Source organism: Anabas testudineus, chromosome 23, assembly GCF_900324465.2.
Source record: "Anabas testudineus chromosome 23, fAnaTes1.2, whole genome shotgun sequence".
NCBI lineage: Eukaryota > Metazoa > Chordata > Actinopteri > Anabantiformes > Anabantidae > Anabas > Anabas testudineus.
This window is the reverse complement of record NC_046631.1, coordinates 15,103,910-15,130,831: the sequence shown is the minus strand read 5'-3', so window position 1 is coordinate 15,130,831 and position 26,922 is coordinate 15,103,910. Positions and strand designations below refer to the sequence as shown.

Here is a 26,922-nt window from a genome sequence, read left to right as displayed (position 1 = left end):
TCAGCCATCTGGACAACAAAGACACATATGTTCGAATGCTGTTCATAGACTTTAGCTCAGCATTCAACACCATCATTCCCCAGCAGCTGATTGGGAAGCTGAGCCGACTGGGTCTGACCACCTCCCTCTGCAACTGGATCCTGGATTTCCTGACTGGGAGACCCCAGTCAGTCCGGATCGGGAACAGCGTCTCCGGCACCACCATGCTGAGCACTGGGGCCCCTCAGGGCTGTGTGCTCAGTCCACTGCTGTTCACTCTGCTGACTCACGACTGTGTAGCAATGCACAGCTTGAATCAGATCCTCAAGTTCGCTGATGACACGACTGTGGTGGGTCTCATCAGCAAGAACGACGAGTCAGCGTTCAGAGAGGAGGTACATCAGCTCTCAGCCTGGTGCAAGGCCAACAACCTGTCTCTGAACGTTGGGAAAACTAAAGAGATGGTTGTTGACTTTAGAAGAGCAAAGAGTGGCCACTCTCCACTAATCATCGATGGAGCGTCAGTGGAGATCGTCAAGAGCACCAAATTTCTTGGTGTGCATCTGGAGGACAACCTCATCTGGTCACTCAACACCCGCTCCATCAGAAATAAAAAGGCCCAGCAGCGTCTCTACTTCCTGAGGAAGCTGAGGAAAGCCCATCTGCCGCCCTCCATCCTGACTACATTTTACAGGGGAACCATTAAGAGGATCCTGAGCGGCTGCATCACTGCCTGGTTTGGGAACTACACCGTTTCGGATCGCAAGGCCCTACAGCGGATAGTGAGGACAGCTGAGAAGATCATTGGAGTCTCTCACCCCTCCATCACGGACATTTACACCACACGCTGCATCCGCAAAGCTAGCTGCATTGTGGACGACCCCACCCACCCCTCACACCCAATCTTCACATCAGGGAAGAGGTTCCGGAGCATTCGGGCCCTCACACCCAGACTTTTGAACAGTTTCTTCCCTCAAGCCATCAGGCTCCTCAACACACGCACAATAAACTGAACTGACAACACACACAAACACTCACTAGATTTGACATGTTTCCATTTTGCACAAATCATTTGACTTTGCTGTTCTTGCACATAATTTTCACCATAGTTTTTATAGTACCTCAGATGTACATTGTCCATTTCAGCTACTGGTCGCTGCTGTTTTTGTGTTCTGTTTTTGCCTGTCTTCAGACGTCTGTCTGCACTTTCTCTTTGTGTTCTTGCTCTGTTTGCACTAGGTTGCACAGGATGCACTTTATGTGGCTAGGACTACTTAGCAGTCCTCAGCTCCATGTTCTGTCTTGTTACCGTGTTATGTAGCACCATGGTTCTGGAGAAACATTGTCTCATTTCACTATGTACTGCTTAAGCTATGACAATAAGGCAACGCAACGCTGTCAGTTTCAGATGATAAAATGCTTACATGCATTTTATAAAAGTTTCTATATATGAAAATATGGTTTATTATTCTTTGGCTTGATTTGATATGTTACATGAAGTGGAATGATGCAGAAACTGATCTGACCATCACTGAGATGCTGCTGTTGACTGCGATACTGATTCTTCAGTTAAGTCCAAACCATTACAAGTCAAAATACAAATCCGTCAAGTTTCACTTTTCACTAATGTTTTATCACACAAAACAAAGTTTAGAGATTTTCTACCGACTAGAAATGGAAGGTTCCTCCATCACTTAGTGGGATCATGGGTCTACGAAGAGCTGTTTAAAATGGTCTTTTGGTTCTTTTTAGAACATTCCTAAACATAATGTCAGAGCTTTGTTAAGTTTGGACCAGGGATGAGTCAGACCTGCAGCTGTTTCTAATCACACAGGTGACTAATGAAAGGTTTAGTGAGTTTGGGTTCAGACAGACAAGAAGTTCACATTCAAACAGGTGAGAAACTGTGTCTGTGATTTGTATTTAATATAACCCCCCCCCCCCCCCCCAAAAAAAAAAACAGTGGATACAAGTGAAATATGAATCTTTTTACATTTTTAAAATCAACATTTAACCTTTCACAGTTACATTAAATTCTTCATTTTTCAGAATTAACAAAACATTGTGACTTTCTTAGCAAAAACCCTGAAGAGAAATTTGATTTGAAAGATTACAGAGTCCTGACACCCGAAGGCATCCTCACTATTTGACTGTCTGACTGGCTGTCCTCCTGAGTCTGAGCCGGGACACAGCGGCTGTCTTTCATCAGTGGAGAAAACAGAACCTGCTCAGTGACCTTAGTTAGAAACTGGTCAGTAAACTTTCAGTCCACACAGGTACTGAAACAGGAATGACAGTTCCAGGCCAGCAGAGAGCAGCAGCAGTTTCCCTCTCAGCTGTCCTGCAGAAGGTCGTACGATCCTCCGTTCACCACCTCGTGTTTGTCCTCCGGCTGCGAAAAGACAACAGTAAGTGTCCGCGTACTGGTTTATTCTCGGCCGAGTTGTTCTGCCTCCATATTTTTACCAGTATGAAAATCTATGATTAAATTAAGTTCATCTGTGATGTGAATCAGCATGAACAGAAAGTGACAAAGGTTCAAATCTCATCGTTGAAAATGGGGCCAGTTACCCAACAAATAAGAGACGACTGGCACAGAGGTTTACAACGAAGCGACTTACCGACGTGTTGGTCTCTGCTGGTTCTGGAGCTGCTTCATAAACTGGGTTACAGATGCTGCGACTGCCGCCTGCCGCTGCAGCTGGAGCTGGAGCTTCTTCCTCTGCTTCATCCTCCTGTCGGGAAATAAATCAGGAAACGTGATTCTACCATGAACAAAAGTGTGTTACAGGGTTAGGGTTAGGGTTAGGACAGTACAGGCGAGTACAACAAAACAAAACTAACTACTAATACTGCCAGACGCAATACATTGTACCAACACTGATGACATTACAATAATAATAATAATTATAAATTACTGTAAAATAACTGATGTCACTAAATGACAAATATTTCTGTATAATTACTGTAAAAACTGACCTACTACACTATTAATATGTACTAATGATGTACTAATAAAAATGAATTTGTACTATTGCTAATAACTATGTTATATTGTTATAGTACAATATTACATTAAAGCTACTTTTAAACTATTACTAAAAAGATAATACAGTATTACTCGAGTACTAATACACATTCCATTTAATTAACAGTAAAGTTATTATACTAGAACTAACATTTCCTCTATACAAATACTACAAGTAATAACAAAATACTATTGTATTTAGCCAACACTAGTACGCATGTTAGACAAGTAGTAGTAGTCTAACATTCATGGACCTTGAAGTAGTGGAACTGGAAGGGTTTGGTGTTGTGAGTGTAGAAGTGGTATCCGACAAAGACGACTGCGACCACCAGAACCACCAGCAGCACCACCCCGACCCCCATCCCTGCTCTGTGGGCCACGTGCATCTGTAGTACACAAGGCACATGAAGTACATAAAAATAATACCTCAGGTTCACCGTTTATAGTCAGGGTGAATAAAAACTGACCTGCTGGTGTGGGGGAGGGGCCTTTAATGGCGCCTGGAGAATATGAATTATCCCGTTTGATGCCGGGATGTCAGAGTCGGTGACGAAGCGACCATTGATGTAACGGGACGACTGAGGAGAAGAGATGTTTCACACACATTAAACACACTCGACTAGCACAGAACTTCATTCAAAAATGAGAACCGGATCTTTCTTCCTCATAATTTTCTTCTTCTAAAGTGTCTCAGTGAAGTTCTCTCTGTGTGAATGTCTCAGTCTGGGCTGGAACCTCTGCTCATGTTGGCTTTGACAGTCGTAATAATGTCAAATACAGATACTACTTTATTCAATAAACAGAAATGTTGATTTGATCAGTAACTCTCATCAGTCTCAGAGGATTTTGTGAAAAACAAAAGTCAAAGAGGAAGGGAAGGTCTGTGTCTGTTCTGTTCTCTCTGTTTTACGTCCCGGCTGAAAACTGAACTGGGATTCAGACCAGAGCTGAGGGGTTGAGCAGGTCTGCAACTCCGAGGACCGTCAGACTACCGACTCGTGTTTTGATCCGACTGCCGTTCTTCAGCTGGTCCAGAGGCAGAGCCTGACCCTCCGACAAGTGGAACTCAATGTCCCGCTGAGACAGAGTCTGCAGAGACAGACGGACAGGTGGAGACAGGTGAGGCACAGTTAGGGAAACTAAAATCAGAACTTCTCCGGGACTCACCTGGTTGTCGGACAGGCCGCTGTTCTCAGGTACAAACAGCGTGGACTGGACCGTCAGGGTACTGAGACGTTTCACAAACTGTTTCCCAGACTCAGACACCTGAGAGTAATTCAGGATTTGCTGGATACAGAAATAAAATAGTAGTTCTCATGTGGTTGGTCTAAATGATGTTACAGTGAATCGTGCTTTCAGCTGTGAAGCTGATTTTGACTCACTGTGAGGAAGTTGGAGAAGGTCGGTGTGGATCTGAGAACCTGCAGCAGGTTTCCTGTACAAGTGAAGCCGTCTCCAACATAACCGAGCTTACACTCACACTTCACCTCTGAAACAACACGCACACAGACACACAATATTGCTGATACATGATCACACATCACAGTCACAACACACCTGTAACTATTCTTTATTCTGATCATTTAAGGTTTAAAGTGATTTTTCCCATAGTCCCACCTGTGTCGTCATGTGTTCATCACCTATTTAAGGAACAAAATAACACACAACTATTTAACCCTCTCACCCTTCATCCGGTAGCAGAACGTGTCCCAGGTCTCGCTCAGGTTATTGCGAATGCCGTAGTCCACGATGCCCACATGACCAAAGCCACATTTAGGATTGGAGTAGGTGGTGGGGTACGCTACCCGAGCCCCGTCCAACCAACCTGCAGCACACATGTTTAAGCCGCCCTGCAGACAGCAGGATTAATCACATACCAGCAGCAGATCAGAAACAGATAGCTATTAACAGCTGTACTTGTGTTGCGTTCACTGACCTGTTGAGCGTAGGACAGCTGGTTATATGTGGCCAGGCTGCCTCCCTCTGCAGTACAGGCCTGCTGTGCTGCAGAGTAGTTCAGTTTGTACTGACCTTGATCTGAACGGTAGTGAAACACACCAAGTGTCGCATCTGCACAACAACAGCAGACAAACACATATTTAATACTTATGTGCTGAGGTTAAATGTTCCTGAGACGTTGGAAACTAGAGTCATTTAAAACAGCTTGACTGAATATGATGTCACTTCAGACACCATAAAAAACAAAAAGGAGGAAACTCTGTTATGGTTTGGTGCTGGTGAAGGTGGACAGTCTGCAGACAGTTGTGGAGCGATCCCAGCTCCAGGACATGTTCTAAAGATGTTGTTATGAACACTCAGAGGAGCTTTAACTATCCTCATCACCCATTTATTAACGTTTCTGATCTTTCTCCTCCTGGCTGCTGCTCCAGGACTTGGAGATTTGTTCTGTGGATTGATCTGATCTCGCCCGATCTTCTTCTGCTTCTTCTTTTTTATGCGTTTGCCCGTTTGTATATTTTGACGACTTCTCCTACAGAATAATAATGAAGTTGAGAAATGGCTTCTGTCTCTCCTGATGATCAGTGTTTTATACCTTCAAAGTGCAGGTCGGTGCACTTTGCGTCGTCATGACATTGTCCATTGTCCTGGAGACAGCGGCTGATTGGCAGCCGTTTGACCTCACAGGTGACTCCGTCTCCGATGTAGTTGTCTTTACACGTACACTTCTTCTTCCCCTGTTTATAACCATAGTTTATATGTTAGAGATACTGAGATACGTGACTGAAACCGGTCAAACTGTTGGTGTGTTGTTCTCACCGGAGCCGTCATGGTGCAGGTGGCGTGTTCGTGGCAGCCTCCGTTGTCTCCAGAGGCACAGGGGTCAATGGGCTGACAGGTGAACCCGTCTCCAGTGTGACCTTTAGGACAGGTGCAGCTCACCTTTTCTCCTTTCGGAGAACATTTGGCTCCTTTAGCACAACCGCCGTTCCAGAACTGACACACGTCAACCACTGCAGAGACAGAGAAAGCAGCTCCTGACATCACGTCTCATTACGTCAGCGTGAGAGCCGTATTATTCCACAACATGTTTTACCCTGCATTTGTCACCTTTAGTCCAAGTATTTGTGATCTACTACAGTTTTACTGTTGTACTCTGATGTCGGATTTAAAGTAGGTGGAAAATGTTGGGAATCTTACACACCACATAGGTGTATTACCTGTACAGGTGAATCCATCTCCCTCATAAAATGGCCGACACACACAGGTGTTATTTTCCTTACAGACAGCTTTTGGAGAACAGGATGGAGAACACTCAAAGGCTTGAGCTGCAGGACACAGAAACACACAGGACAAGTCGACCTAGTGAGGATTCAAAGAACTGGATAGAACCAAACAGCTCCTCAGTCCAACGATTCAATCCTAAAACCTGTTGGGTTTTATTAGCATCCATCACCTTTCATACATGAAATTCACAGGTTACATGTGAGGAGAAATACCAAGTCTGCTATTGTCTGTGTTTTTTTACATCGGCCTCACAGGAAACCCACTGACACCTTCAGAAAATCCACTCACCTTGCTGTTTGTCACATCGTTCCCCAGTCCACCCGGGCTCACAGAAACATAAACCTGTTCCTCTGTGTCCATCGTCACAGGACCCGTGTTCTGAGCAGTTACATGCTGAAAGAGAGATAATCAGGATCAGAAACCCGCTCACGTCACAGACGAGGCTGCTACGCGTGTAAGCACACACAGGTCCTTCAGCTGTTAATGACGAGTCCTGGGTTTATAGAAAAAAACAGCGCAGTGGTCTCAGGTTCATGAACTGTGATGTGCTGCCTACAGGGGTTCAGCTAAACCTGCTGATGCTGGATGGAAGCATCACAGGTCTCTCTCCTGATTAGTCAGCCTGAACACAGGAAGCAGACTTCACATCCACCCTGTAGCTACACCGAAACCCGACTCAGGACAGAAAGAACAAACCTCATATTTAAACTAAATGTTTCCTGGGACCCACAGTCCCAAGGTCTGTTACAGGTTCCTTCAGTTCATGCTCACCTTTACAGGTGGGTCCATAGAAGCCGTCGCTGCACAGCTCACAGGCCACGCCCCTGAAACCTGCATCACAGGTACAGGTGCCGTTACCAAGGTGACCGTCATCACATTTACCACGGTTATTGCAGAGAGAGCCGACGCCGCCCGGACAGACTGGATCGAGAGAGAAACACAATCCAGTTAATCTAACCCACCTTGACTCTGTACGGAAAATGTATTAATACACAGGAAAGGAACTGAAAATTACTCATCAGTACTAAAAATAATAATCTAAGAATGTTTGAGGTTAAAATATCTAATTAAATTATAATATGATCACATGACGAATTTTTAAGTTTAAACTAAAATCTAACTTTTAAAATCTAAATAAATACACAGCAAAGTGAAAATCATGATGATACGTCAAATTATTAATGTGATATTAACAGTATCAACATTAATAGGTCCAAACTAGTTAGTTACTAGTTAGTTTTGTTACTAAGCTAAAGTTTTAACAGACATTTATTTTAAAATCTTTTTTGATCTTTTTTACTTTTAAATCCAGAATTAGAAACTTTAAATAGTTTCACTTACAGTAGATTTACTGTAAATTAAAACACATTCAATGTAACGTGGTAACAAATTTAAGCATGTATGTCTAAATTTGAATTTCAGTTTCATTTGTAAGAATAATACAAGAATGTCATATATTGGATTTTAACATTTACTCTCGTTATCAAACAGGTCTGAAAAGTAGCTGAACGTGGTTTATCTCCAGTTGATGGTGTTGTCTCACCCAGACAGTCTCGCCCGTAGTAACCATGACAACACTTTGGTTGCCAGAAGTTGATGGTGCAGATGCTGCGGCAGCCGGAGTTTTTATTGACGAACATGGTGGGAAGGTCGCACTTCTGTATCTCCTGAAACAAGACACAGAGGAATTGGACACACAAACCCAAGGTTCATATTTCTCTGTGTGTCATGTGTCCGTAGCAAAGGGGTCTATTAACTACACTGAGACTTAATGTCCAGGAGTAAGGAGAGCGTAAGGCTAGGCTCACATGAATTTCAGATTAGACTTTGAAAGCATTATTGGTAGGTTCCTTTCTCTTTAGAGGTCAATGTAATTTGTGAAATGGATATTTTTGAGTTATGTTCATTGTGGCATGTTTAAATTTATACATTGTAAAAGATCATTTATGACAATGTGTAACTTACTTGGGGAACTGATTTCTGGTCATTGGTAATTCACGCTTCAATAGTTTATTGTAATATTCAAGTACAATATTTGCATTTTAATGTACAATTACTTTTATTTCATGGTGTCTTTTTGTAGTTTTACCCTACTTTCAATTCATCATTAAACAAAGAGAATCAAGCATAATCTTCAGCATGGTGATTGGGAGAGGAGGTATCTATTTGTCGGAGCATAAGTGTGGCAGAATACTGTGTGTGTTAACAGACGAGGAGTCAGACCTTGACTTTAGTTCCTCTGGGACAGCGACCTGCGGAGTTGCCGCACTGCTCACAGCTCATCTAAACCAGAAGAAGAACAACAACAACATTAACAAAATACTTTGTTGAGGATAGTTAAAGCAGTTAATATAGTAACAAACGTTAAGTAACAGCTAAGTAATAGTTAATTAATGTGTCTACTAGTTAAGTCTACTTAATACAATAATAAGCTTTAATTAACTGTTGCTATAAACTTAAGTTAACATTCAGCTGTCGCCAATACACCACAGGGACAGCAGCTTTGGAGACGGACTCAGGAAATCAGGCTTTACCTTCAGGTCAAAGGTCGTCTGCTCATCGCAGCGTCCTCCAAGGCTGGGTGGAGTCAGCAGGCAGTCGATCCCATAAGCGATCCCACCGTTAAAGACCAGGTGTCTCTGAACAATCCGACAGTTTCCATCGTTAACAAAGATCTCTCCCTGTTTCAAACGGAAAGAGTCGTTATTCGCCATTCTTCTGTCATCTCTTCTTCTTTGGTTTCCTGTGTTCATCGTTCTTACTATGCGGTCTGTCCCTCCACAGGTGAAGGAGAGCGGTGAGCCCTGCAGAGTCCGAGCTGATTCCAGGTGGATCAGACCTTCAGCATAAATCTGCGTTTGGAGAAAACAAGTTTGAAGGGGAAACAGCAGCACTGTTCATCAATCGGATGGTGTCAACTCCAAATGAACGGTGCTCAATCCCTCTAACTAGTAACTTCTAAACTAGTTTTCATCCATTTTCTGCTGTTTAACCAAGTCGAGTCATGGTGGAAGCAAAATAATCAGGGCTGCTCTACAACTACAATCGCAGCAAGATTTCCAGGTCCTCCTGGAGGAAAGCTGTCTACCCCAGAGCAGGGAGGGTCCTGATCCATGATCCTCTGGACATGAAGGTGCAGCAGCTCTACTCTGAGCTTCTATATTTGTAGTTTGCATTCTGTGTTGTGCTTTTCATTAAAAAACATAGAATCAAATATTCCAGTTTTCACCTTCTGGTTCTGTAGGACGTGGAACTTCAGGTACTCCACCAGCTGAGGCCGGTTGTGTTGGTGAAACAGAAAATCCTTCTGCTCCTGAGGCAGAGACGCCATGACACCATCTGAAGGCAGGAACACCGTCACTGGCCGGAAAATCTCATTGTTCACCTGGTTCATCACACCTGTGTCCTGAAACCACACCAGCATCAGTACGGGAGGTAGTACAGGGCGTGGAGAGGACACTTACTGGACAAAGTTTTAACGTCTCACCTCGAGCAGCTTGTAGAAGGTTTTATAACCATCACGTTCAGCCACGTCAGTCAGGTTCAGCTGTAACATCCAGCAGGAAAAGAATGAAGTTTTTCAGTGAAACTACTGAATGCAGTTGAAATCTGAATCTGATCTACGTTTGTTGTTGGTCAAACTAACCTTACTCTGAGCTCTACTTTTTTTTTTTACAATTATTAATTATTAACCAGTTACTAATCGAGCTGCAGCTGCTGTGTCCTGTACTCACAGAGATGTCTGGATTCTTGTCTTTGTCCACAGCAGGAGGAAAGAGGATCTTGTTGATCTCATGGAAGATGCCGTTAATGCTGATGCCGTCGCTGTATGTCACGTTTGCCTCGTTGACAGAGATGAAACCCTGAAACGTACAAACATGAATTCAATTTGATTACCGACCAGAAGGCATTTTGTTCTCTGAACCCTGTTCAGATCAAATATTAATATTACATCAAGCGTTGTGTTTATGTACAATTTCTTATTGATTCTAATTTATCATTACATAAATGATTCAAATTTTTCTACCCTCTGATTCTTAAAGCCAGAATTGAATCTAAATGGTGGTGCGTCACTACAAAGAACCAGGAAAATCTGTCACTCTTAAGTCTTTCACTATTTCCTGTTACCCGTCCTCTGAACCTCACCTTTTGTCTGCTCTTTGGATTGATTCTGCCCAACCTTTTACAAGATTTTTCCTGCCTGGTTACTTACTGTCCTTATTGTGTCGGTTAAACTTAAACTGGTCACCTGGTTGGACCTGGTGGTCAGGACGAGTCCGGACAGAGTCGTCAGGTTTCGAGGTCGTCCCAGGTCAGCAGGCAGCAGAGTGTGACACATGACAATGTGGCTACGCAGGACTGTGGCGTATTTTTCTTTATTTATCGCCAGCAACGACTTCATCTAAAAAGACAAAATGATGCAGATCAATTAATCTCTGAAACTGCAGGTATGTGAAATGAGTACTGATTTAAGTTTAGGATTGTTATATTCTTTCATCTGGCTTTGTCTTTGTCGCTTGTCAGATTTCTAAAGCGTGTTCTTAATCATTTGCTTCTAAATAATAAATGGTGCTGATTCATCCTCATGTTAGAAATCAGCGTACTGCACAAATTAAAGCTAAAAACTCCTCCTGAGGGAACATGAAGGTTCGTTCTCCTTAACGTGGCTGAAATTTGAAAGTTAAGCTTGTTCAGAAACTAAATCCATCACCTTGCCGGCGCCGTTTCTGTCAGCTGTGTAGGCCTCAGCGTTGGGAGCAAACACGGTGAAGGGTCCGCGACCTTTGAGAGAAATCTCCACTACCTGAAACCACAGTTTTCACTTCAGTGGGTTTGATTTTACCTGCAGGAGGTGACAGTGAAAGGACTCCAATCACTCACCATCAGGCTGAGGTAGAAGTCTCTCAGCTTCCTGGTCAAGATTTCCTACGAACAGTCACAAGAGTCATCAAAAACTTTACTACTGTTACAATGTTAAGGTGAGGCGGGGGTATTGGCAACTCACCTTACCCACGGTGCCTCTGCAGGCGAGTCCGTCTCCGATGTAGTTACCGATACATGTGCAGTTGACAGCACCTGGACCCGTCATGTTACACTTGGCAAACTGGTGACAGCCGCCGTTTTTCTGGACACATCAGCACAAAGGTCGAAGACACAGAAGTGTCTGACTGTCACAACCTGATTTATTACGAATCAGGTTTTGTTCGGTAACAATTTGGTTTATTACACTTATTACACACCGCCCAGCCTGAGCCCGGTTCTGCTGGAGACCTTTCTCCTTCCACTGCCTGGTATTTTGGAATACTCAAACCTCAGAACCTCACAGAACCTATGTGTTATCTTGCAGTACTTGTAATACTACACATCACATACACTGGATTCTTTTACATTATGTGTTAACTAGTAAACTGAAGTCCGACTCTCAGATTAAGGTTAGAGGCTGGAAATCCAGTCACAGTAAAGATAAACTCACCTTTCGACACAAGTTGATCATCTCGCAGTTCTGTCCGTCACCGGAGTAACCTTCACTGCAGACGCAGGATGTCTGCAGAGTTCAACAAAGTTATACAACACATTAAACACCTCGCCATCCACACAAAGTTCTTTTAATTCAGAGGAAAACCACTTCTTACTTTGTTTGGTCCGGTGTGGACACAGTCTGCGTTGACGTGGCAGCCTCCTTTTCCTTCCAGACACGGATTTATTTCTGTGTGAGAAACACAAAACTCCTGCAATGAAGTACCCTACAATTACAACTCAGGACAGTATTTCTGATGCACTCCCTGGATAGAAATGAATTACCCATTTTCATTTCTTAATTATTGTCGTCTGTTAAAATGTTCAAACATTCATTTTAAAATACAAAATATAAAAATATAATTTCCGTTTGGCTGAGTGATGTAACAATACTTTGAAGAAGTAGTTTTTGGAGTACTCAGTGTAGCAGGTCTCAGACTGTGGTTCAGTGGAGAAGATTTTGAAATAATTTCCAGAAAAATCCAAACTTTGAACCCACCAACACACACGAGTCCATCACCAGCGTATCCCCTGTTACAGACACAGTCTCTCAGGCCGGGTAAAGTCCTCTTGCAGACCGCATACAGACTGCAGCCGCCGTTATCCACGAGACACGGGTCTTTAGCTGCACACAAAACATCAGCAGCAGCAGCAGCAGCATCAACATCTCCATATCAGTCAATATGTGCCTTTGAGAATAAGACAGCATTCTGAGCTCAGGTGTGACTAATTCACCTGAGGCAGGGCTCTGGTGGTTTTACCTTGACAGAAGGTTCCGTTTCCTTCGAATCCAGCAGCACAGAGACACTGAGGCCCAGACGGTCGGATAACACAGCTGTCAGAGTAGGAGACAGAAAACAAGACAAACTGTCGTCAAGGGACAAGTTTCCTTAACAGATGTTTTAGGTGCATCATGCTTTTATTGTGAAAAGTAGCCGAGAATAAAAGAAGTTGTTAATATTCACCAGACTCTGTTGGATTTCTATAAAACCACCAGAGGTACCAGTACATTTCAAAACGTTCTCTTTCCAGAGATTTGATCATTTCATTCACAAAGAGTCAAACAAAGTAAAAGTCGGACTGTGAAGCTTCAGGTCTGAGTCAGAAAAACTGAACTAATGTAACAGAGACAAAGAAGAAAAACAGCTGGTGTCTGAGAGGTGAGATCAGAAACACAGAGGGAGGAGAACACGTGTTTCTGCTTTAGCTGCAGGAACCAAATACTAAAAGCTAAAAAACCTCTCCGTATCTTGTTAGCAGAACGTTAATTTAGCTTCGAGCTTGTTCCGTTTCTGCGTCATATGTAATGAAGTCGAGGACGAGTACAACACGTCTGAACAAAGCAGTTTGTAGCCACGTACTTTGAACTGGTGTGACACTGGACTGATCCGCACAGTTCGTCAGCTTTGGATTGGATCTCTGAAAAAAGGCAGCGAACAACAAACATGATGAGAGCTCAAACGAATGTGCTGTGATTCTACAACTGTAGGTAAAAGTACTACTAGCAGGTTAACATCTGACGTAAAGAACACAGGTCACTGATACCAAGTGAACGGGAGCTTTGATCGGTCTGAACTCAGGTGTGACGGATTCACTCTGACTTCAACTTAAAAATTATTATTTTCCTATTTTTCTTCTTTACAAAAGGCTACTTGTGTGATAAGACCCGTGTGGTGCGTTCACTGCTCTGAGATTGTTGTACTTTCGTCACAGACGACTCCTCTCCAGCCAACGTCACAGTCGCACGTCCCGTCTCCCTTCGTCCCGTCACTGCAGCGGCCGTTTTTACACCGACAGTCTGCAGAGAGATCAGGCAAGGTGAGTAGGCAGCAGATTCGTGTTCGGCTCTGTTCTGCTGTTACTGTGCGATGCGTATTGACCTTGGTCACAGTGGACTCCGTATTTCCCGCTCTGGCAGGTTTCACAGGCCGTCCCCTCGAACCCTTTGCTGCACTGACAGACCCCGGTGCCGTTCGTCCCGTCCAAACACGCTCCGTTACCGAAGCAGGGCTGACCCTTCGGTCCGGGACAGGGCTCGCAGTGCTCTCCGAAAAACCCTCCGCAGCACTTGGCCAACTGGAAACAGAAAAAGTGGTGAGTTGCTTGGCCTGTTAAAGGACGTCCCGTCTCATCCTGGTGACTTACCACGTTCGTCTGGACACAGGTGGATCTGCAGCCGATGCTGAACAGCCGCTCTTCCTCGAACACCCGAACAAACATACATTTCTTCCTCCTCCTCACCGATTTCTGCAGACAGCGGGAGTGGTGCTGGGTTAATTCCTACACTTTGTGTTTTGTTTCCATTGTGTCGAGTTTGGTGCAATTGTCAGAAATCTTACGTCTCGGATGGTTCCATTCGGGCAGGCTTTGCTCTCTGGGAGCAAACAGTCGACACACGCACCCTGTGGAGACACTCGGTTATTGATGCATGGCCAGCAGAGCACTTGGTGTCACAGAGTGTCAGCAGAACTCACCATGACCTTCTGGTTTGCCGCTTCATCACAGCGGTTCCTGGTGATGTGTAGAACCGCGGACAGACCGTGGATCACTCCCTTCCCGCTCAGGATGTTGGTGGAGTTCAACTGAGCATTGTTCACAAACAGCTGGAAGAGACAAACACAGTTGGAGAGTTTGGATCATCACGTGAACAGGCCAATCTGGACTCGGTCCAGTTTCAGTTTCAGTGTTTCACCCTCAGACCTTTCCGTCCCGGGGGAAGATGCCCAGCTGGAAGGAGAATCCCAGCATCGTCTGCTTGTATCCACCGAGCTGCAGGTCGGTTTTTAACAGGCGCCGAGTGGGCACCACGTGGTACCGAGTCGTGTTCACGTCCTATGAACCAGAACAGACCAGATCCAAGCTGCTTTTACTGTTCACTGTCGAAAAGCAGTCACATGTTGAGCATGTCACGATGTAAATGAGAGCTTTACGTCGGTCACTGTACCAGAGCAGCTGCTGCCATGTTCCTGAGGTGATCTGTGATGGCCACATCTGTCGGAGCAAAGATGCTGAACTCGCCAACCTGTTCGATCTCGTCAGTCAGATTGTAGTCCTGAACAAAACACACAGAAATGTACAAATAGTCATCTGAGTCAGAGTCAAAGCTGACAGGATCCAGCACAGTGTGTGTGTCTGAGCGTTCGTACGATGAGATACGATCTGAAGAGCGAGAACTCCGGTCTAAGAGCCAATGTCGCCAGCAGACCTTCACTCAGCTTCCTGTCAGGAACCAGAACCTGCAGACACACAAACATCTCAGTGTGCGGAGTCGAAGCATTGTCAGCATCATCAAGCTGTCAGCTCTGTACCTTATCAACAACATGGATCAGCCCGTTGGTTGCAGCTAAGTCTGCTGTGGTGATAGTCGCTCCGCCGACAGCTGGGAGCTGATGGAACAAAGAACAACGTGAACACACCTGGCAGCAGGACAACGGTGATCTTTGGGCAGAAATGAGACTGGACGTCACCTCGCGGTTGGACGAAAGTGGAAAAGTTGTCTTGAGAAGGGAAGTCACAGAGGAAATGTTGTTGAGGCTGGAAATGGGATAGTTCCCTAGGATCATGTGGTTTCTGTCAGAGAAACACAGGAGTTAAAGTGCTGCATTCAATGGAACTAGTCTAACTTCATACTCCAGTTAAAAATAAAACCCTGACTTTAACACTTTAACTAATGCTTAGTATCAATAGTATCAACATAAACCACGATGTGACTGAGCTGGAACCTAATGAGACTCGGCAGGTTTCCCTTCATGGTCCAGAAGTTTTTGTCCTCTGAAGACATTTTAGCAACAGCAGCTGAAGATGGAAGCAGGAGGGTGATGTTCTGATCCAGCAGAGACTGAGACAGGCCGGACTCCTGACGGGAAGGAAAAACAAAGGGGAATATTTCCTACAAACTGTGGTACACACTTCTAAAATATGATGTCATGGTTTTTAAAGTAGACACATATCTGTTGTCCGTCTACTGGAGTTTAGTGATTTCTCACATTACTCATACATCCAAACTGTTTGGATGTGAATGACATTAGGATTTGCAGTTACACATTGTACATACAGTTAAATACGATCACACCTGTAAGATATATAGAACGATGCATTTCTAGGTTAAACAAAGGTAAAAAAAAAAAGTGCATTTACAGCCATCCCATGAATTGTGCGATTATCTGGCTAAAGAGTGAGGAACTGATTTAAGTGTGTTAAAGCTGTGTGTGATGCTCACAGTCATCCAGCCCGAGAAGTCTGCAGCGTCCGGCAGAGCCGTCAGCTCCTGAAATCATCAGAAGAGATAAGCTCAGAGTTCATAAGGACGTTAACGGTCACACCAACGAGTTTGAGTCTCACCTGCTCCACGGTGCCGTAACACACGCGTCCATTTCCAACATATCCTTCGTCACAGACACACGTCCACCGAGAGGAGCGCAGCAGACAGCTGGCCTGCAGACACGCCGTTTATTCTGGGATGTTTGGGGTCAGTGACTGTGATCGGACTGAAGCGCGATACCTGTTGTACTCACCCAGTAATGACAGCCCCCGTTCTCAGTCACACACTGGTTAACGGGCTCACACTCCTGTCCGTTTCCTTTGTATCCAGCTTTACAGCTGCAGTCGCTCTGTTGGGGAAAAGAAGAAAACAGGACCTTTGACCTTGGCTGTTTGTTCTCCTGCTGTGGCTTCTTCACCATCAACAGTTCAGGAGTGACAGTGACACGTGTCTGTTTCCATGGCGACTGCAGGTAAACGTTGCTGGATGTTACCTGTCCAGGTCCAACATAGATGCAGGTGGCGTTAGGGTGGCAGCTTCCTCTGTCCGGACCGTTGCAGTTGTTGATGGGCTGACACTCGTCCCCGTCCTCCCTCCACCCGGAGAGACACTGACAGGAGTGACTCCCTGGTCCTGTCTTCACACATTTAGCCTGCAGGGGGCACAGCGAGGCGTTTGCACAGAGCTGAGCTGTTGCTCTTTAATAAGAGAAGGACGGATGTGTAATAGACTTACATTCACACTGCAGCCGCCTCTGAGAGGGGGAGCACACGGGTCGGACTCCACACAGGTGATACCGTCACCTTGGTAACCAGGTTTACATACACACCTGTGAAAACACCGAAGATAATCCTGTATTGAACAGCTCAGACCCTTAAGTTGTTACACACATTAAAATGTCATCAGTGTGTTTTTGCAGCAACTTTAATATGAACAGATTTCAATATAAATATAAATGATATAATTTAGAAAGGAGTAGAAAGAATATTGGAGGCTCCTTTCAGAGCCAAGTTTAGCTTCATAACCAGTAAACTCACCTGGGCGTTCCCTGGCTGAAGTCACAGTCTGCATGGGCGTGACAGAACTGGACCTGAACCCCGCACGCCGCCGTCTGACGATCGCAGAACCGACCGGTGAAACCCTTCTGACAAGAGTCCAGCTTACACCGACCGTCTGAGTCCGGACGATTATCACACTGTCCGTGGATACAGGGGCAGGCTGGAGGTGCACAGGTGAGGTTAAATCATTCTGACGTCACACCTACCTGTGTGATGTCATAAGGTGAGACGACTTAGACTTACTTTTGTCACAGTTTGGTCCATATTTATTGGAGGAGGCACAGTACTGACAGCGGGAGCCACTGAAGTTTGGATTGCAAACACACGATCCATTTCCCTCAATCCCGCCCAGACACTGGAAAACAACCAGAACCCTCATTTAGTGACGAACCTCCACCGTCCTCATCTTCACAGATACCAGACCAGTGGGTTTCTAGGTTCTTAGATCAGGACCTTAAACGTCACCCACCTCCTCCATACACTGTAAAATTATTATTGTTTCATTACAGAAATGCACTAAAGTCATTCAGCTACCCAACCTGCACGACCTTTTCTTTAAATTAATACAATAAAATCAAATCACAGACACGTTAAATCCTGTGATGGAATCTGTCTGTTCAGACACTGGATTCCATCCCAGGCTGGATTCTTGCAGGTTCATCGCCATGTTTAAAGTCAGAGCCGAGTTTCAATCTTAACTGAACAACCGATTCATTTCTTAAGTTTTACTCTGTTAAATGTTAAAACTGTGAATGTTTAGTTACAGTCTGAATCAGTGTTTTGAATCTGACCTGACCATGTCCAGAACAGGGAGTCTGGTATCCTCCAGGACAAGGACTGCAGTCTGGGCCGTAGAACCCCTTACAACATGCTGGAGTCTGAACACAAACAGGTAGACGTCACGTTATCAACCAGAGTGTTGTGCATGCGAAGAACTGCAGAGAGTTTAAGCAGGAACACTTTGCTGGGTTTTTGTGTGCATTTACTGTTACAGTGATGTTGCAGAGCGGTGAGCAACCCGTTGCTGGAATCTGGACCGGTGGACTGCCAATGGAGAGACTGTAAACACACCCATAAGTGGATGAGCCCTGCATCAGCAGAGAGAAAGGTGGTCAGGTGTTTGATGGTCCACCAACACACAGATTTAACAGAGTGACACGTCTTACCGTGTAAACTCCGGATGAGCACGCCGAAGATTTCTGTCCTTTTGAGCAGCTCACACAGTCGCCCTAAAATATAACAGCAGAGGTTAGTTCCTGTGGAAACCAACACTCATCTGGGAAGACAGAAAAAAGAAACTCAGACATAGTCAGACTGGTTCCAGCAGCATGAAGCTCTTTATAATTTGAGTTTTCTTCTCCCAAAGAGACATTTTGTCCTGTTAACAGCACAAATCTTTCCTTTCCTAAATTAACTCAGAAAACCCAGTCCAGGACCCTGTATGCTCTGGAATTGGATCCATCAGGTACTGGACAGTCTGACTTATAAACAGGGAGTAGACCAGATCGCGAGTCCCCACTGTGAAACTAAAACTGTGGATCTACAGTAAGGGTGGAGGCGGTTTCTACACAGACACAGTAAAACCTTTTGAGGCAAATGTGGGTTTGTGATTGCTCCAGTTTTACAGTTTAATTCCTCATTCTGCCTGAAAAACATTTGTCTGAAAGAAACCGATCTGGATCAGCGTTCCACATCCACGACAAAGCTCTTTGGTCTGTTTACTTAACAAAAGAGAAATAATATTTAATTCAAAGTCAGTTGCAGATCACGTCGACCTCGAGTCTCACCTTAATGATGCTGGTCTCCGTACTGTCACACCTGTGGGGCAGCACAGGTTCAATAGAGGCTGGAATCAAAACTCGATCCAGCACGTAGAGACGCCCGTTTTTGGCTTCCACAGCTGCCTCTAACACAGCCGCGCCGTTCACCAGGATCTGACCCTGAAAAGTGAAAAACTCTTCTAATCACTGTTTTGTTGACATGGACCAAAAAGTGAAACTGTGACCCAGTTTTGTCGAGTCAACATGTCTGCTGCTGCTTTCATTCTGTTTGTGATCACAAGTGAGACATCTGTTTCTGAAAGATCCTAGAAGTACAACAGTGTTCATCAGCAGAAAAGACCTGAGAGAAGAGAAGAGAACTGAGGAAATGTGTGAACTTACATTTTCTGTCACGTTAATGGTCAGAACCTGATTGGCCATAGTCACGATTCTGGGACTGGACACGGCGTTGTAGACTTCCAGCTTTAATGCAGAAAGACAACTTGTCATCACAACGTCAATGAAAACAGAGTCATCAGTCATCACAGAACTGTTCTTACTGTGGTTGAGGGGACGATGTGGTTCCTCATCAGCTCCACCAGTTTGTTGTGACCCTGAGGTTCAGAACAGTCACTGGTTTATTGGGGGAACGGCTGCATCAGCCTTTCTGTTCGTCTGTATGTGGTTCTTACCTCGGGGCTGCTGAGGTACTGCAGGTGTCCGTCTGTCATCTCATCAAAAGCTACGCTGCAGGGAGCAAAGACAGTGATCGGTCCTGGAAGGTCCATAACAGCTGCCAGGTCCGTTTTCTGCAGAGAAACAAAAGAGTCACGTTTAAAGTTGAGGTTAGGTCCACACATATTTTAGAATGTGCTAAACGCTCTCCTTTAGTCAGTCTGTACCTCTAGTAGCGATTTGAACTTGTCAAATTTGCCGTAGTTAGAAATGAACTTCATCAGGTTCTCCTGTGGAAAATGTAGAAGACGTTAAGTTAAACCAGAGATGAAGGAGTGACTCACTCAAAGAGGCAGAATTAATTCTGTTCTCGTCACCGTCACCTCAGTATCGCTCTCCACTGTGGGGGAGACACTGTCCATCAGCTTGTTGATAATATGGATCATCCCGTTGGACGCCATCAAGTCGGACTGGATGATTACGCCTTTCTTTCTGCTGCCATGAATACGGATTTTAGTCTGAGAGTCCTGGAAGAGAAAGGAGACGATGTGTGGTTCTTGCTCACTGTACGTTGACGCCATCCTGATGGTTGGAGGCTGAACGACTTGTCATGAAATAAATGAAACTTTACAAAGAGTCTGTTTCATGTAAAACGCAAACAGAAAAAGTTTTGTTCCCTTAAACTTCTTTGATGAAACGTTTCCTTTCTTTTCAGGACGGGACGTGTTGTTCTGCAGTAAGACAGTAAGACTTTTGAACAATGGACGTTATTTTGTGTCATGTTTGTCTGACAAAGACTTGAGGGTCCAACTCGGTCTCCTACAAAATTATATTTCTTTACAACTGAAGTGTCGAAAATACACTGTTGTGGGGAAACATCATTTTAACCTGATTACAAACATGAAGAACACACGTTTACTGTCAACATCCATGACAAGTTGCACATGTGCTGATGAAGAACAAGAGAATGACAAGGATTCTGATGGTAAGTATCTGATCTACATCTCTCAACATTCAGTTTTGCGACTCCAGCATTAGTAAAGTTTTTCTGTTGAGCTCAGGTGAGGAAAACCAATTCAACCAGTCACCAATCCAACAGGGAGGTCTTTCTGAAACAGAAAGCCAAACTTTTTCCACTGACCACAGCTAAAGTTCAGTCTACATGAGAAGGAAACAAGCTGCTCCTTCATTCCACTGGTCCAGATAAAAGCGTTTCACTACTGTGACTGATTTTAGTTCCATTAACACCAGCTGATTCCATTTTTACCTATTTTCAGACAGTAAGCACTGAGCTGTTTCCCCTCACATTTGCTGCGAATGTATCGTTACCTAAAATATAACATTGGAACAGATTCAACATATCTTCATTCAGGAAGCTGACAACAGATATAAATCAGCCCTGTAGCCTGTAAAAAGGTTACGGAGGAGTGTGCTGCACACGGTGATGGTCAGATGGTTGTGTGATGGATTATGGCATTATGAATTACTTCTTACTGATTTAAACCCAAACAACAAGGACATATAAAAGACTATAATTGTAATTCATTGTTTCTCGTTTATTCTCCCTTTGTTATTGCTGTGCCTCTCACCCCCTCTGACGTGTCCGTCTCAGCTGATTTTCCTGTCAGAGTGTAGAAGATGTTTGTTTTCTTCAGAGTGTCAAATGGCATCACCCCAGCAACCAGGTGCATCTTACACAGGTATTTAGCTTTGCTCACGTCAGCTGTGAGAGTCCTCACCTGGTGAAGAAACAGAAACACCAGTAAACGACCAAACTCTGGTTCAAAGCTACGAGACGTTTGACTAAATAAATGAAAAACTGGTTCTCACCGAAATTCCTTTGAAGCCTTTATTGATTGGGACAAAAATGGTGAAAGGACCCAAGTTCTGCAGGGGCCATGAAAGAGCAGCTAAAAATAAGAGAAATGGATCAATTGTTCTGGTTGGTTCTGGTTCGCTGACATGACTTCCGTCTAAAACGCGAAGAACTACTTAAAACCAATAATTCATCGTCATACCAAACAGAGTGATGGCGTGGCTCAGCTGACCGGTCCACTGTCCTCTTGGTTCTGTGTTCAGGTCGCTCAGACGCTGCATGATGTTCCCATAACAAACTTTCCCATTACCAAGGTAACCCTGCAGACAGTTGCACCTGAGGGACAGAGGGACAGGTGACGTCCAGGATCCTGCTCCAGCGCTGTGGTAAACTAAACACAACTGTACATGAAAGTAAAACTAGCCACTGACTCGACTCTTCCTGGTCCCACCGTCGTACAGTTGGCGTTCCGGTCACAAGAATCCGGTCTACAGGAGTCCTTCATGCTGCAGACGCCGTTCAGCAGGTTTTCAAAGCCAGGAAGACATTCACAGTGAGACTGAACCAGAACCAGCAGAAACACACAGGGTTAATTTTATCTGACGCATATCCCGATCCTGTTCTTTATCCACATCTTTTTCCAGATCCAAATACTTGTGCTGTTTCCAATCCTGATCTCGATCCCTTTCGTAACTCTGATCCTGTTTCTGATCTTGCTGCTCTGCCCGATCTAAATTCGGATCTGGTTACCGTTCCTAAAATTGGTTCTGCACTTCATGCATCATGTTCCTGATACTGATCCTCACTCAGTCTTGTTCCTGGTATCCCCCTACCTTCCCAGGTCCATCATAGACACACCGGGTGGACCTGGCAGAGCAGCCTCCCCGTTCAGTCTGACATGGATCGATGGCCATGCAGACTCTCCCGTCCCCACTGTAACCCTCATTACAGGCACACAGGTGCTGGTTTGGACCGGTGTGGACACAGGAGGCGTGGACATGACAGACCTTCTGAAGACACGGGTTTATAGCTGAAGGCACAGAAACAAAAGACAAAGATCTAAAAGACTTTTAATGTTGTTTTGGTCTAATTCACTTTTACAAGGTGCAATGTCAAACAAGTTAACAGAGAACTGAGGTTCCTAAAAGGACCAGCTTAAAGCGCACTTTGATTATAATGGTGATCCTGGAGGAGGGCTGCATCCTGGACAGGTGAGCAGTGTGTCACAGGGCTGACGCAGAAAAACAAACGGTTCAGACCCACAGGCAGTTTGGAGCCATGGTCTGGACCGGGTCCTTATACAAACAGATATTTATCTGCCAACTCACATAAACATTGATCTCCAGATTTCTGGTAACCAGGTAAACACTGACACACCAGCCGTCCCGTCAGAGCCTCCTCCATACAACGAGTGTTCTGCTGACAGCTGAGAGCCGCGCACGCGGGTAACTCTGAAAAAAAGGTGAAATGTTCAGGTGAGACAAACCAGGTAACAGAAAGAAAGACACCAATCAAGATTTAAGGAAAAGAATCTGCAACACAAGAATCTAGATAACAAAAAGTATCAGGTATGAGGAATAGTACAGGTAAATGTAACAGATACAGGTAACGAAAGAAAGAAAGAGAAACGGGCAGGAATAAAAACCAGGTCCAGGCAACAGACAGGGTAGAACGAAGGAGTCTAAAGTCTGTACAACAGGCCAACAGAAGCATGTCAGGAGCCAACAGGGAACACGCGGAACAAGGCATCAACGGATAATGACGAATCAGGGAACAGGTGTGTGAGTGGGCGGGAATTGAGGTGACACGGGACAAATAAACAGAACATAGACTTGAAAAGTGACAACACGGTAACACGTAAACAAATTGGTGAAACAGTGCAGGTAACACGTAACAAGCAGACCGACCTTGGTCACAGTTTGGACCTTTATATCCAGAGAAACAGGTGCATCTACCGTCACCTTTCACCCCAGAGTCACACAGACCATGAACACAGGAGCACGCTGCAGCAGATCGACGGGGGGAGACGAGAAAACACGTCAGAGAACAAACAAGAGACGTGAGAGAGCCAATCAACAAATTTTACAGCCTTACTGTTACCTGAGTTGCAGGTGCGACCATATCGACCAGGTGCACAGTCGTCACATGCAGTTCCTGCAAAACCCACCTGGACCACACACACACACACACACACACACACACACACACACACACACACACACACAGAATTCTGGGTCATGTTAGCTGCACTTTGTGATGTCACGGCAACTGAGGGGGTTTTTGAAATTCTGTAATGGTTTAGAAAGACCAGGGGTCCGGTAAGTGGTTCTAGAAACCCTTTGATTTTAAGCGTTTAGACATCTTTTGGTTCTAGATGTCATTGGCTTAGCCTCTAATGACATCTGAGAGTGTTCTCGGGTTATTTAATAGATTCTACTAAAGTTCTAGGCGTCCTTCAAAGCATAGGAACCCAGTCCTACTTGTTTTGTAACTCTCCCTCCCCATTGCTGATCACCTGGATCAGGTGTGTCTGTGATCTGCAGTGGGTTGGGCGAGGACAGATGAAAACAAGCAGGACAGTGGATCCAGTTTTCTACTGGATTCTAGATGTTCCCAAAACTAATAAAAGATTGTAGGTTTAGGATGTTCTATTTGGTTCTAGTCTCTGGGGAGGTTCTAGTGGGATCTAATGATCATGTGAGGGGATCTGGAGTAGATTAAAACTGGGTATTCTTGCGTTACCTGACAGGTGCAGGTCCCGTTTCCTCCCAGTCCATCAGAACAGACTCCTCTGTTGCTGCAGGGTCTGTCGGCCCGATCAGGACACTCTGACAGAAAAGTCAGGAAGGTTAGCTGTGAGAGAGTTGCTCCATTGTTGTTTTTCTGTTTTCTCTGAGGAAACTGCCCCATCTCCCAACCCTCCATTTCCTTCCTTCTGTCGTCCCTCTCTTCAGCCTTTATCTGCGCTCTTCCTCTGTGCCTCTCTTATCTCTACATGCCATCACTGCGTTTCCTCTGGTTCTCTGTCAGAGTCACAGATCCGTCGTGTTTACTCAGAGACAGAGTCTGTCAGCGTTACTCACAGATACAGGAAAAGTTCATGTTTAGGAAAACATCACACACCATAGAACCACGGCACTAGAAGCTGAACAAAGGCTTCGCTTCACCAAGTTATTTCCACTGATTGTCAGTTTATCTCCTTTTCCGTTGGGAATGAGATGAGAACATGATGTCAGACGTTGTGATCTTATTTAATCTGAATTGACTCCTGGCCTGGATGAATCGGCAAAGCCAAAAGTTGCTGGTTTGAATCCAGGAGCTGAACACCAGCATTAGGGGTCCAGTCAGTGCAGTGACTGTCAGCAGATTTGTGACCTGCTGACTCAGAGTCTGCAGAGAGGAAGGAAGTCCTGATTCCTGCAGGACGATCTGCATCCTGCAGGACTGGACATATGCCAGGAGTCACCTGGAGGACTGACCCCCCCCCGCCCCCCAAACAGCCCTACGTCTGTATTACACAATATCTGCGTATACTGCCAATACTGCAGAAAGTACTAATGTGTTTGTATCCTGCACGCTCAGCGCTGTGCTGCACACATTGACAGAGTTCAACTACTTCAGGTGTCACTGAACTTTATCTTTCAGGCTAAATTCTCCTACCGTTAAACTGCAGCAGTTTATTTATTGTGGTTTCCACAAACACTGGATTACAGAGAGCAAACCAGTGCACAGACTCACAAACACATGAAGAAAACTGGATCTGAGGTTTGTGTTCATGTTTTCTTTGAATTGTTTCATTCACACTTTGCATAGCTCCAAATGTGAAACACACAAACTTCTAAACAGCTGCATCGTCTTCATCACTCCTGTGAAATCTCAGCTGTTACCTGTGAAAGGTAACTGTCCTGTTGTCCAAATGTACGACGTGTTGCTCTACAACAGAGTTTCACTACATGTCTGAATCAAACAGTGACTGTAGAATTCAGACCTCTGGACATCTGCAGCTGAATCTAAGGCACATATCACTTTTTACTTCTCTTCGTGCTTTATTTGATTTTAATGTTAATGTTTTTACAGTTTTCTGTAAAGTGTAGTTCCTATGTGTTTGTATCTTACCAACACAGTCTGGTCCCCAGTAACCCGGACAGCAGCTCTTCACCTCCTCCTCTCTGTAACACTCGAAGGAGCAGCCGCTCACAGGTAACTTCAGACTGATGGTTCTGATGTAGTAGCTGCACAGAAAACCACAGACAGACGGTCAGTGCACATTTGTGGACACGTATTTGGCAGTTTTCTGCTGCTCCATGTTCACGCTCACTTGCAGTCCTTGGCGACGGATCTTGGGGTCTGTCTGAAACCCGACGGGCAGGGAATCAGCGCGCTGATGCTGCAGGAGTGACAGGCGGTTCGAGTCCTCAACACCGTGGAGTTTGAGCAGAAGTTCTGACAACAACATTTATTAGAAACAGTGAAGAGAGACGAGAGTGATTTTAAACTGGTGTTCATCTGTTAACTAGGTTTAGCTCTGGTGTCAGTTTAAAGAACATCATCTCTGAACACGTCTCCTTCCTGCTCAGATCCCTCACCCTGCTGAACAACATCATGTTTAGACGCTCACAGCTTCTGAGTTAAATAGAGAAATATTCAAATCTGGTTTCACAATTTCACTTTACAGCACATTGATGAGCCTCCAAACTGAACCACAATCCTTCTCTAAAGTTGACCAAAGTGCTTTATGGTCCAAAGCCACCACACAGGTCTGTGCTGCGCCTGGATGTTTGCTGTGTAACAGCTTCTGAGTCGTGCTGCCATCGTTTTTAGTAATTTAATAGTAATTTGTTTTTTAGGAATACTTTATTGACCCCCTTGGGCAAATTGTGGTTGGACAGCTGAGAGACAGTACAGGTTCTTTTCCAACCAATCAGAGAATTTTAATCATTTCAGTTTGTAGTTTTCCCTGGAGTGATTCACAGTTAACAAAACAAAGTGTCATAAAGCTCCAAAGACTCATCAGCTGGTGCACAGGGGTCAGAATTCCGTACGTGCACGGTCAAGAGCGAGTACAGTTTTATTTGTTGGCTGCTGGTTTTTGTTTTTTAGATCTAGTCCTTCTTGTTGAATCCGACTTTGGACCAAGCGTTTATCAGACTGCTGTAGAAACCTGTTACTGTGTCAGTGGCAGCAGATTTCCATCGATTAGTGGTGACGGCACACAGGAAGTGTGGAATACCTCTGATATCAGCAGCATCGGATCCACCCAGGAAACAACCGGGAGACGACGTTACTGCAGGTTTCAACTCTGTGAGAAATCTAAAGTTCTGCTTCTGTCCGACTCTGATCTCTGAGTAACTTCATTAGAAACCTAGATAACTGAGGACCGAACAACCCGTCACACTGATCCTGCCGTTTTCTCCTAAAACTGAAAGGTGCTGTTGAACACTAAAAGAAAAGCTTTTACCTGCTGTGATGCAACCAGACTCTTCTTCATCATCATCATCGTTGCCGTCACAGAGACGAGCAGCAGCGGTAGCCGACAGAGCTCCATGTCTCCTGTCCTCGTCCCGTCGGACTGGTCCAGTCTC

The 26,922-nt window shown here is 44.8% G+C and overlaps 1 protein-coding gene across 3 annotated transcripts; it reads right to left on the bottom strand.

Annotated features, from left to right (window-relative positions):
* Positions 1–2,125: 2,125 nt before the first annotated feature.
* Positions 2,126–26,922, bottom strand: stab2 (stabilin 2). 3 transcript variants are annotated; one of them, XM_026362464.1, is made up of 69 exons: positions 26,799–26,922; positions 25,659–25,783; positions 25,457–25,572; positions 24,083–24,168; positions 23,441–23,507; positions 23,248–23,343; positions 22,669–22,791; positions 22,174–22,370; positions 21,772–21,899; positions 21,543–21,676; positions 21,355–21,434; positions 21,114–21,263; positions 19,908–20,051; positions 19,752–19,814; positions 19,542–19,658; positions 19,410–19,463; positions 19,252–19,332; positions 18,877–19,029; positions 18,256–18,318; positions 18,076–18,177; positions 17,881–17,967; positions 17,333–17,444; positions 17,069–17,249; positions 16,767–16,860; positions 16,525–16,683; positions 16,285–16,380; positions 16,112–16,204; positions 15,990–16,037; positions 15,493–15,626; positions 15,238–15,340; positions 15,079–15,156; positions 14,917–15,006; positions 14,715–14,822; positions 14,471–14,602; positions 14,245–14,373; positions 14,110–14,172; positions 13,916–14,017; positions 13,651–13,846; positions 13,473–13,568; positions 13,132–13,189; positions 12,532–12,605; positions 12,270–12,395; positions 11,887–11,960; positions 11,727–11,798; positions 11,259–11,378; positions 11,135–11,179; positions 10,965–11,057; positions 10,503–10,655; positions 9,988–10,116; positions 9,741–9,800; positions 9,483–9,659; positions 9,016–9,105; positions 8,788–8,934; positions 8,477–8,536; positions 7,797–7,920; positions 7,025–7,174; positions 6,542–6,646; positions 6,187–6,294; positions 5,786–5,979; positions 5,562–5,703; positions 4,944–5,077; positions 4,692–4,857; positions 4,390–4,496; positions 4,175–4,294; positions 3,950–4,096; positions 3,475–3,585; positions 3,262–3,393; positions 2,601–2,714; positions 2,126–2,371 (listed from the first exon to the last, which is right to left on the bottom strand). In XM_026362464.1, exons 1-69 carry the CDS (start codon positions 26,883–26,885, stop codon positions 2,312–2,314), a joined length of 7,659 nt encoding a protein of 2,552 aa, XP_026218249.1. In that variant the 5' UTR covers positions 26,886–26,922; the 3' UTR covers positions 2,126–2,311. The 3 variants fall into 3 exon arrangements, with proteins under 3 accessions (XP_026218249.1, XP_026218247.1, XP_026218248.1); XM_026362462.1 differs by having other exon boundaries at positions 3,950–4,294; XM_026362463.1 differs by having other exon boundaries at positions 3,950–4,294; positions 13,919–14,017.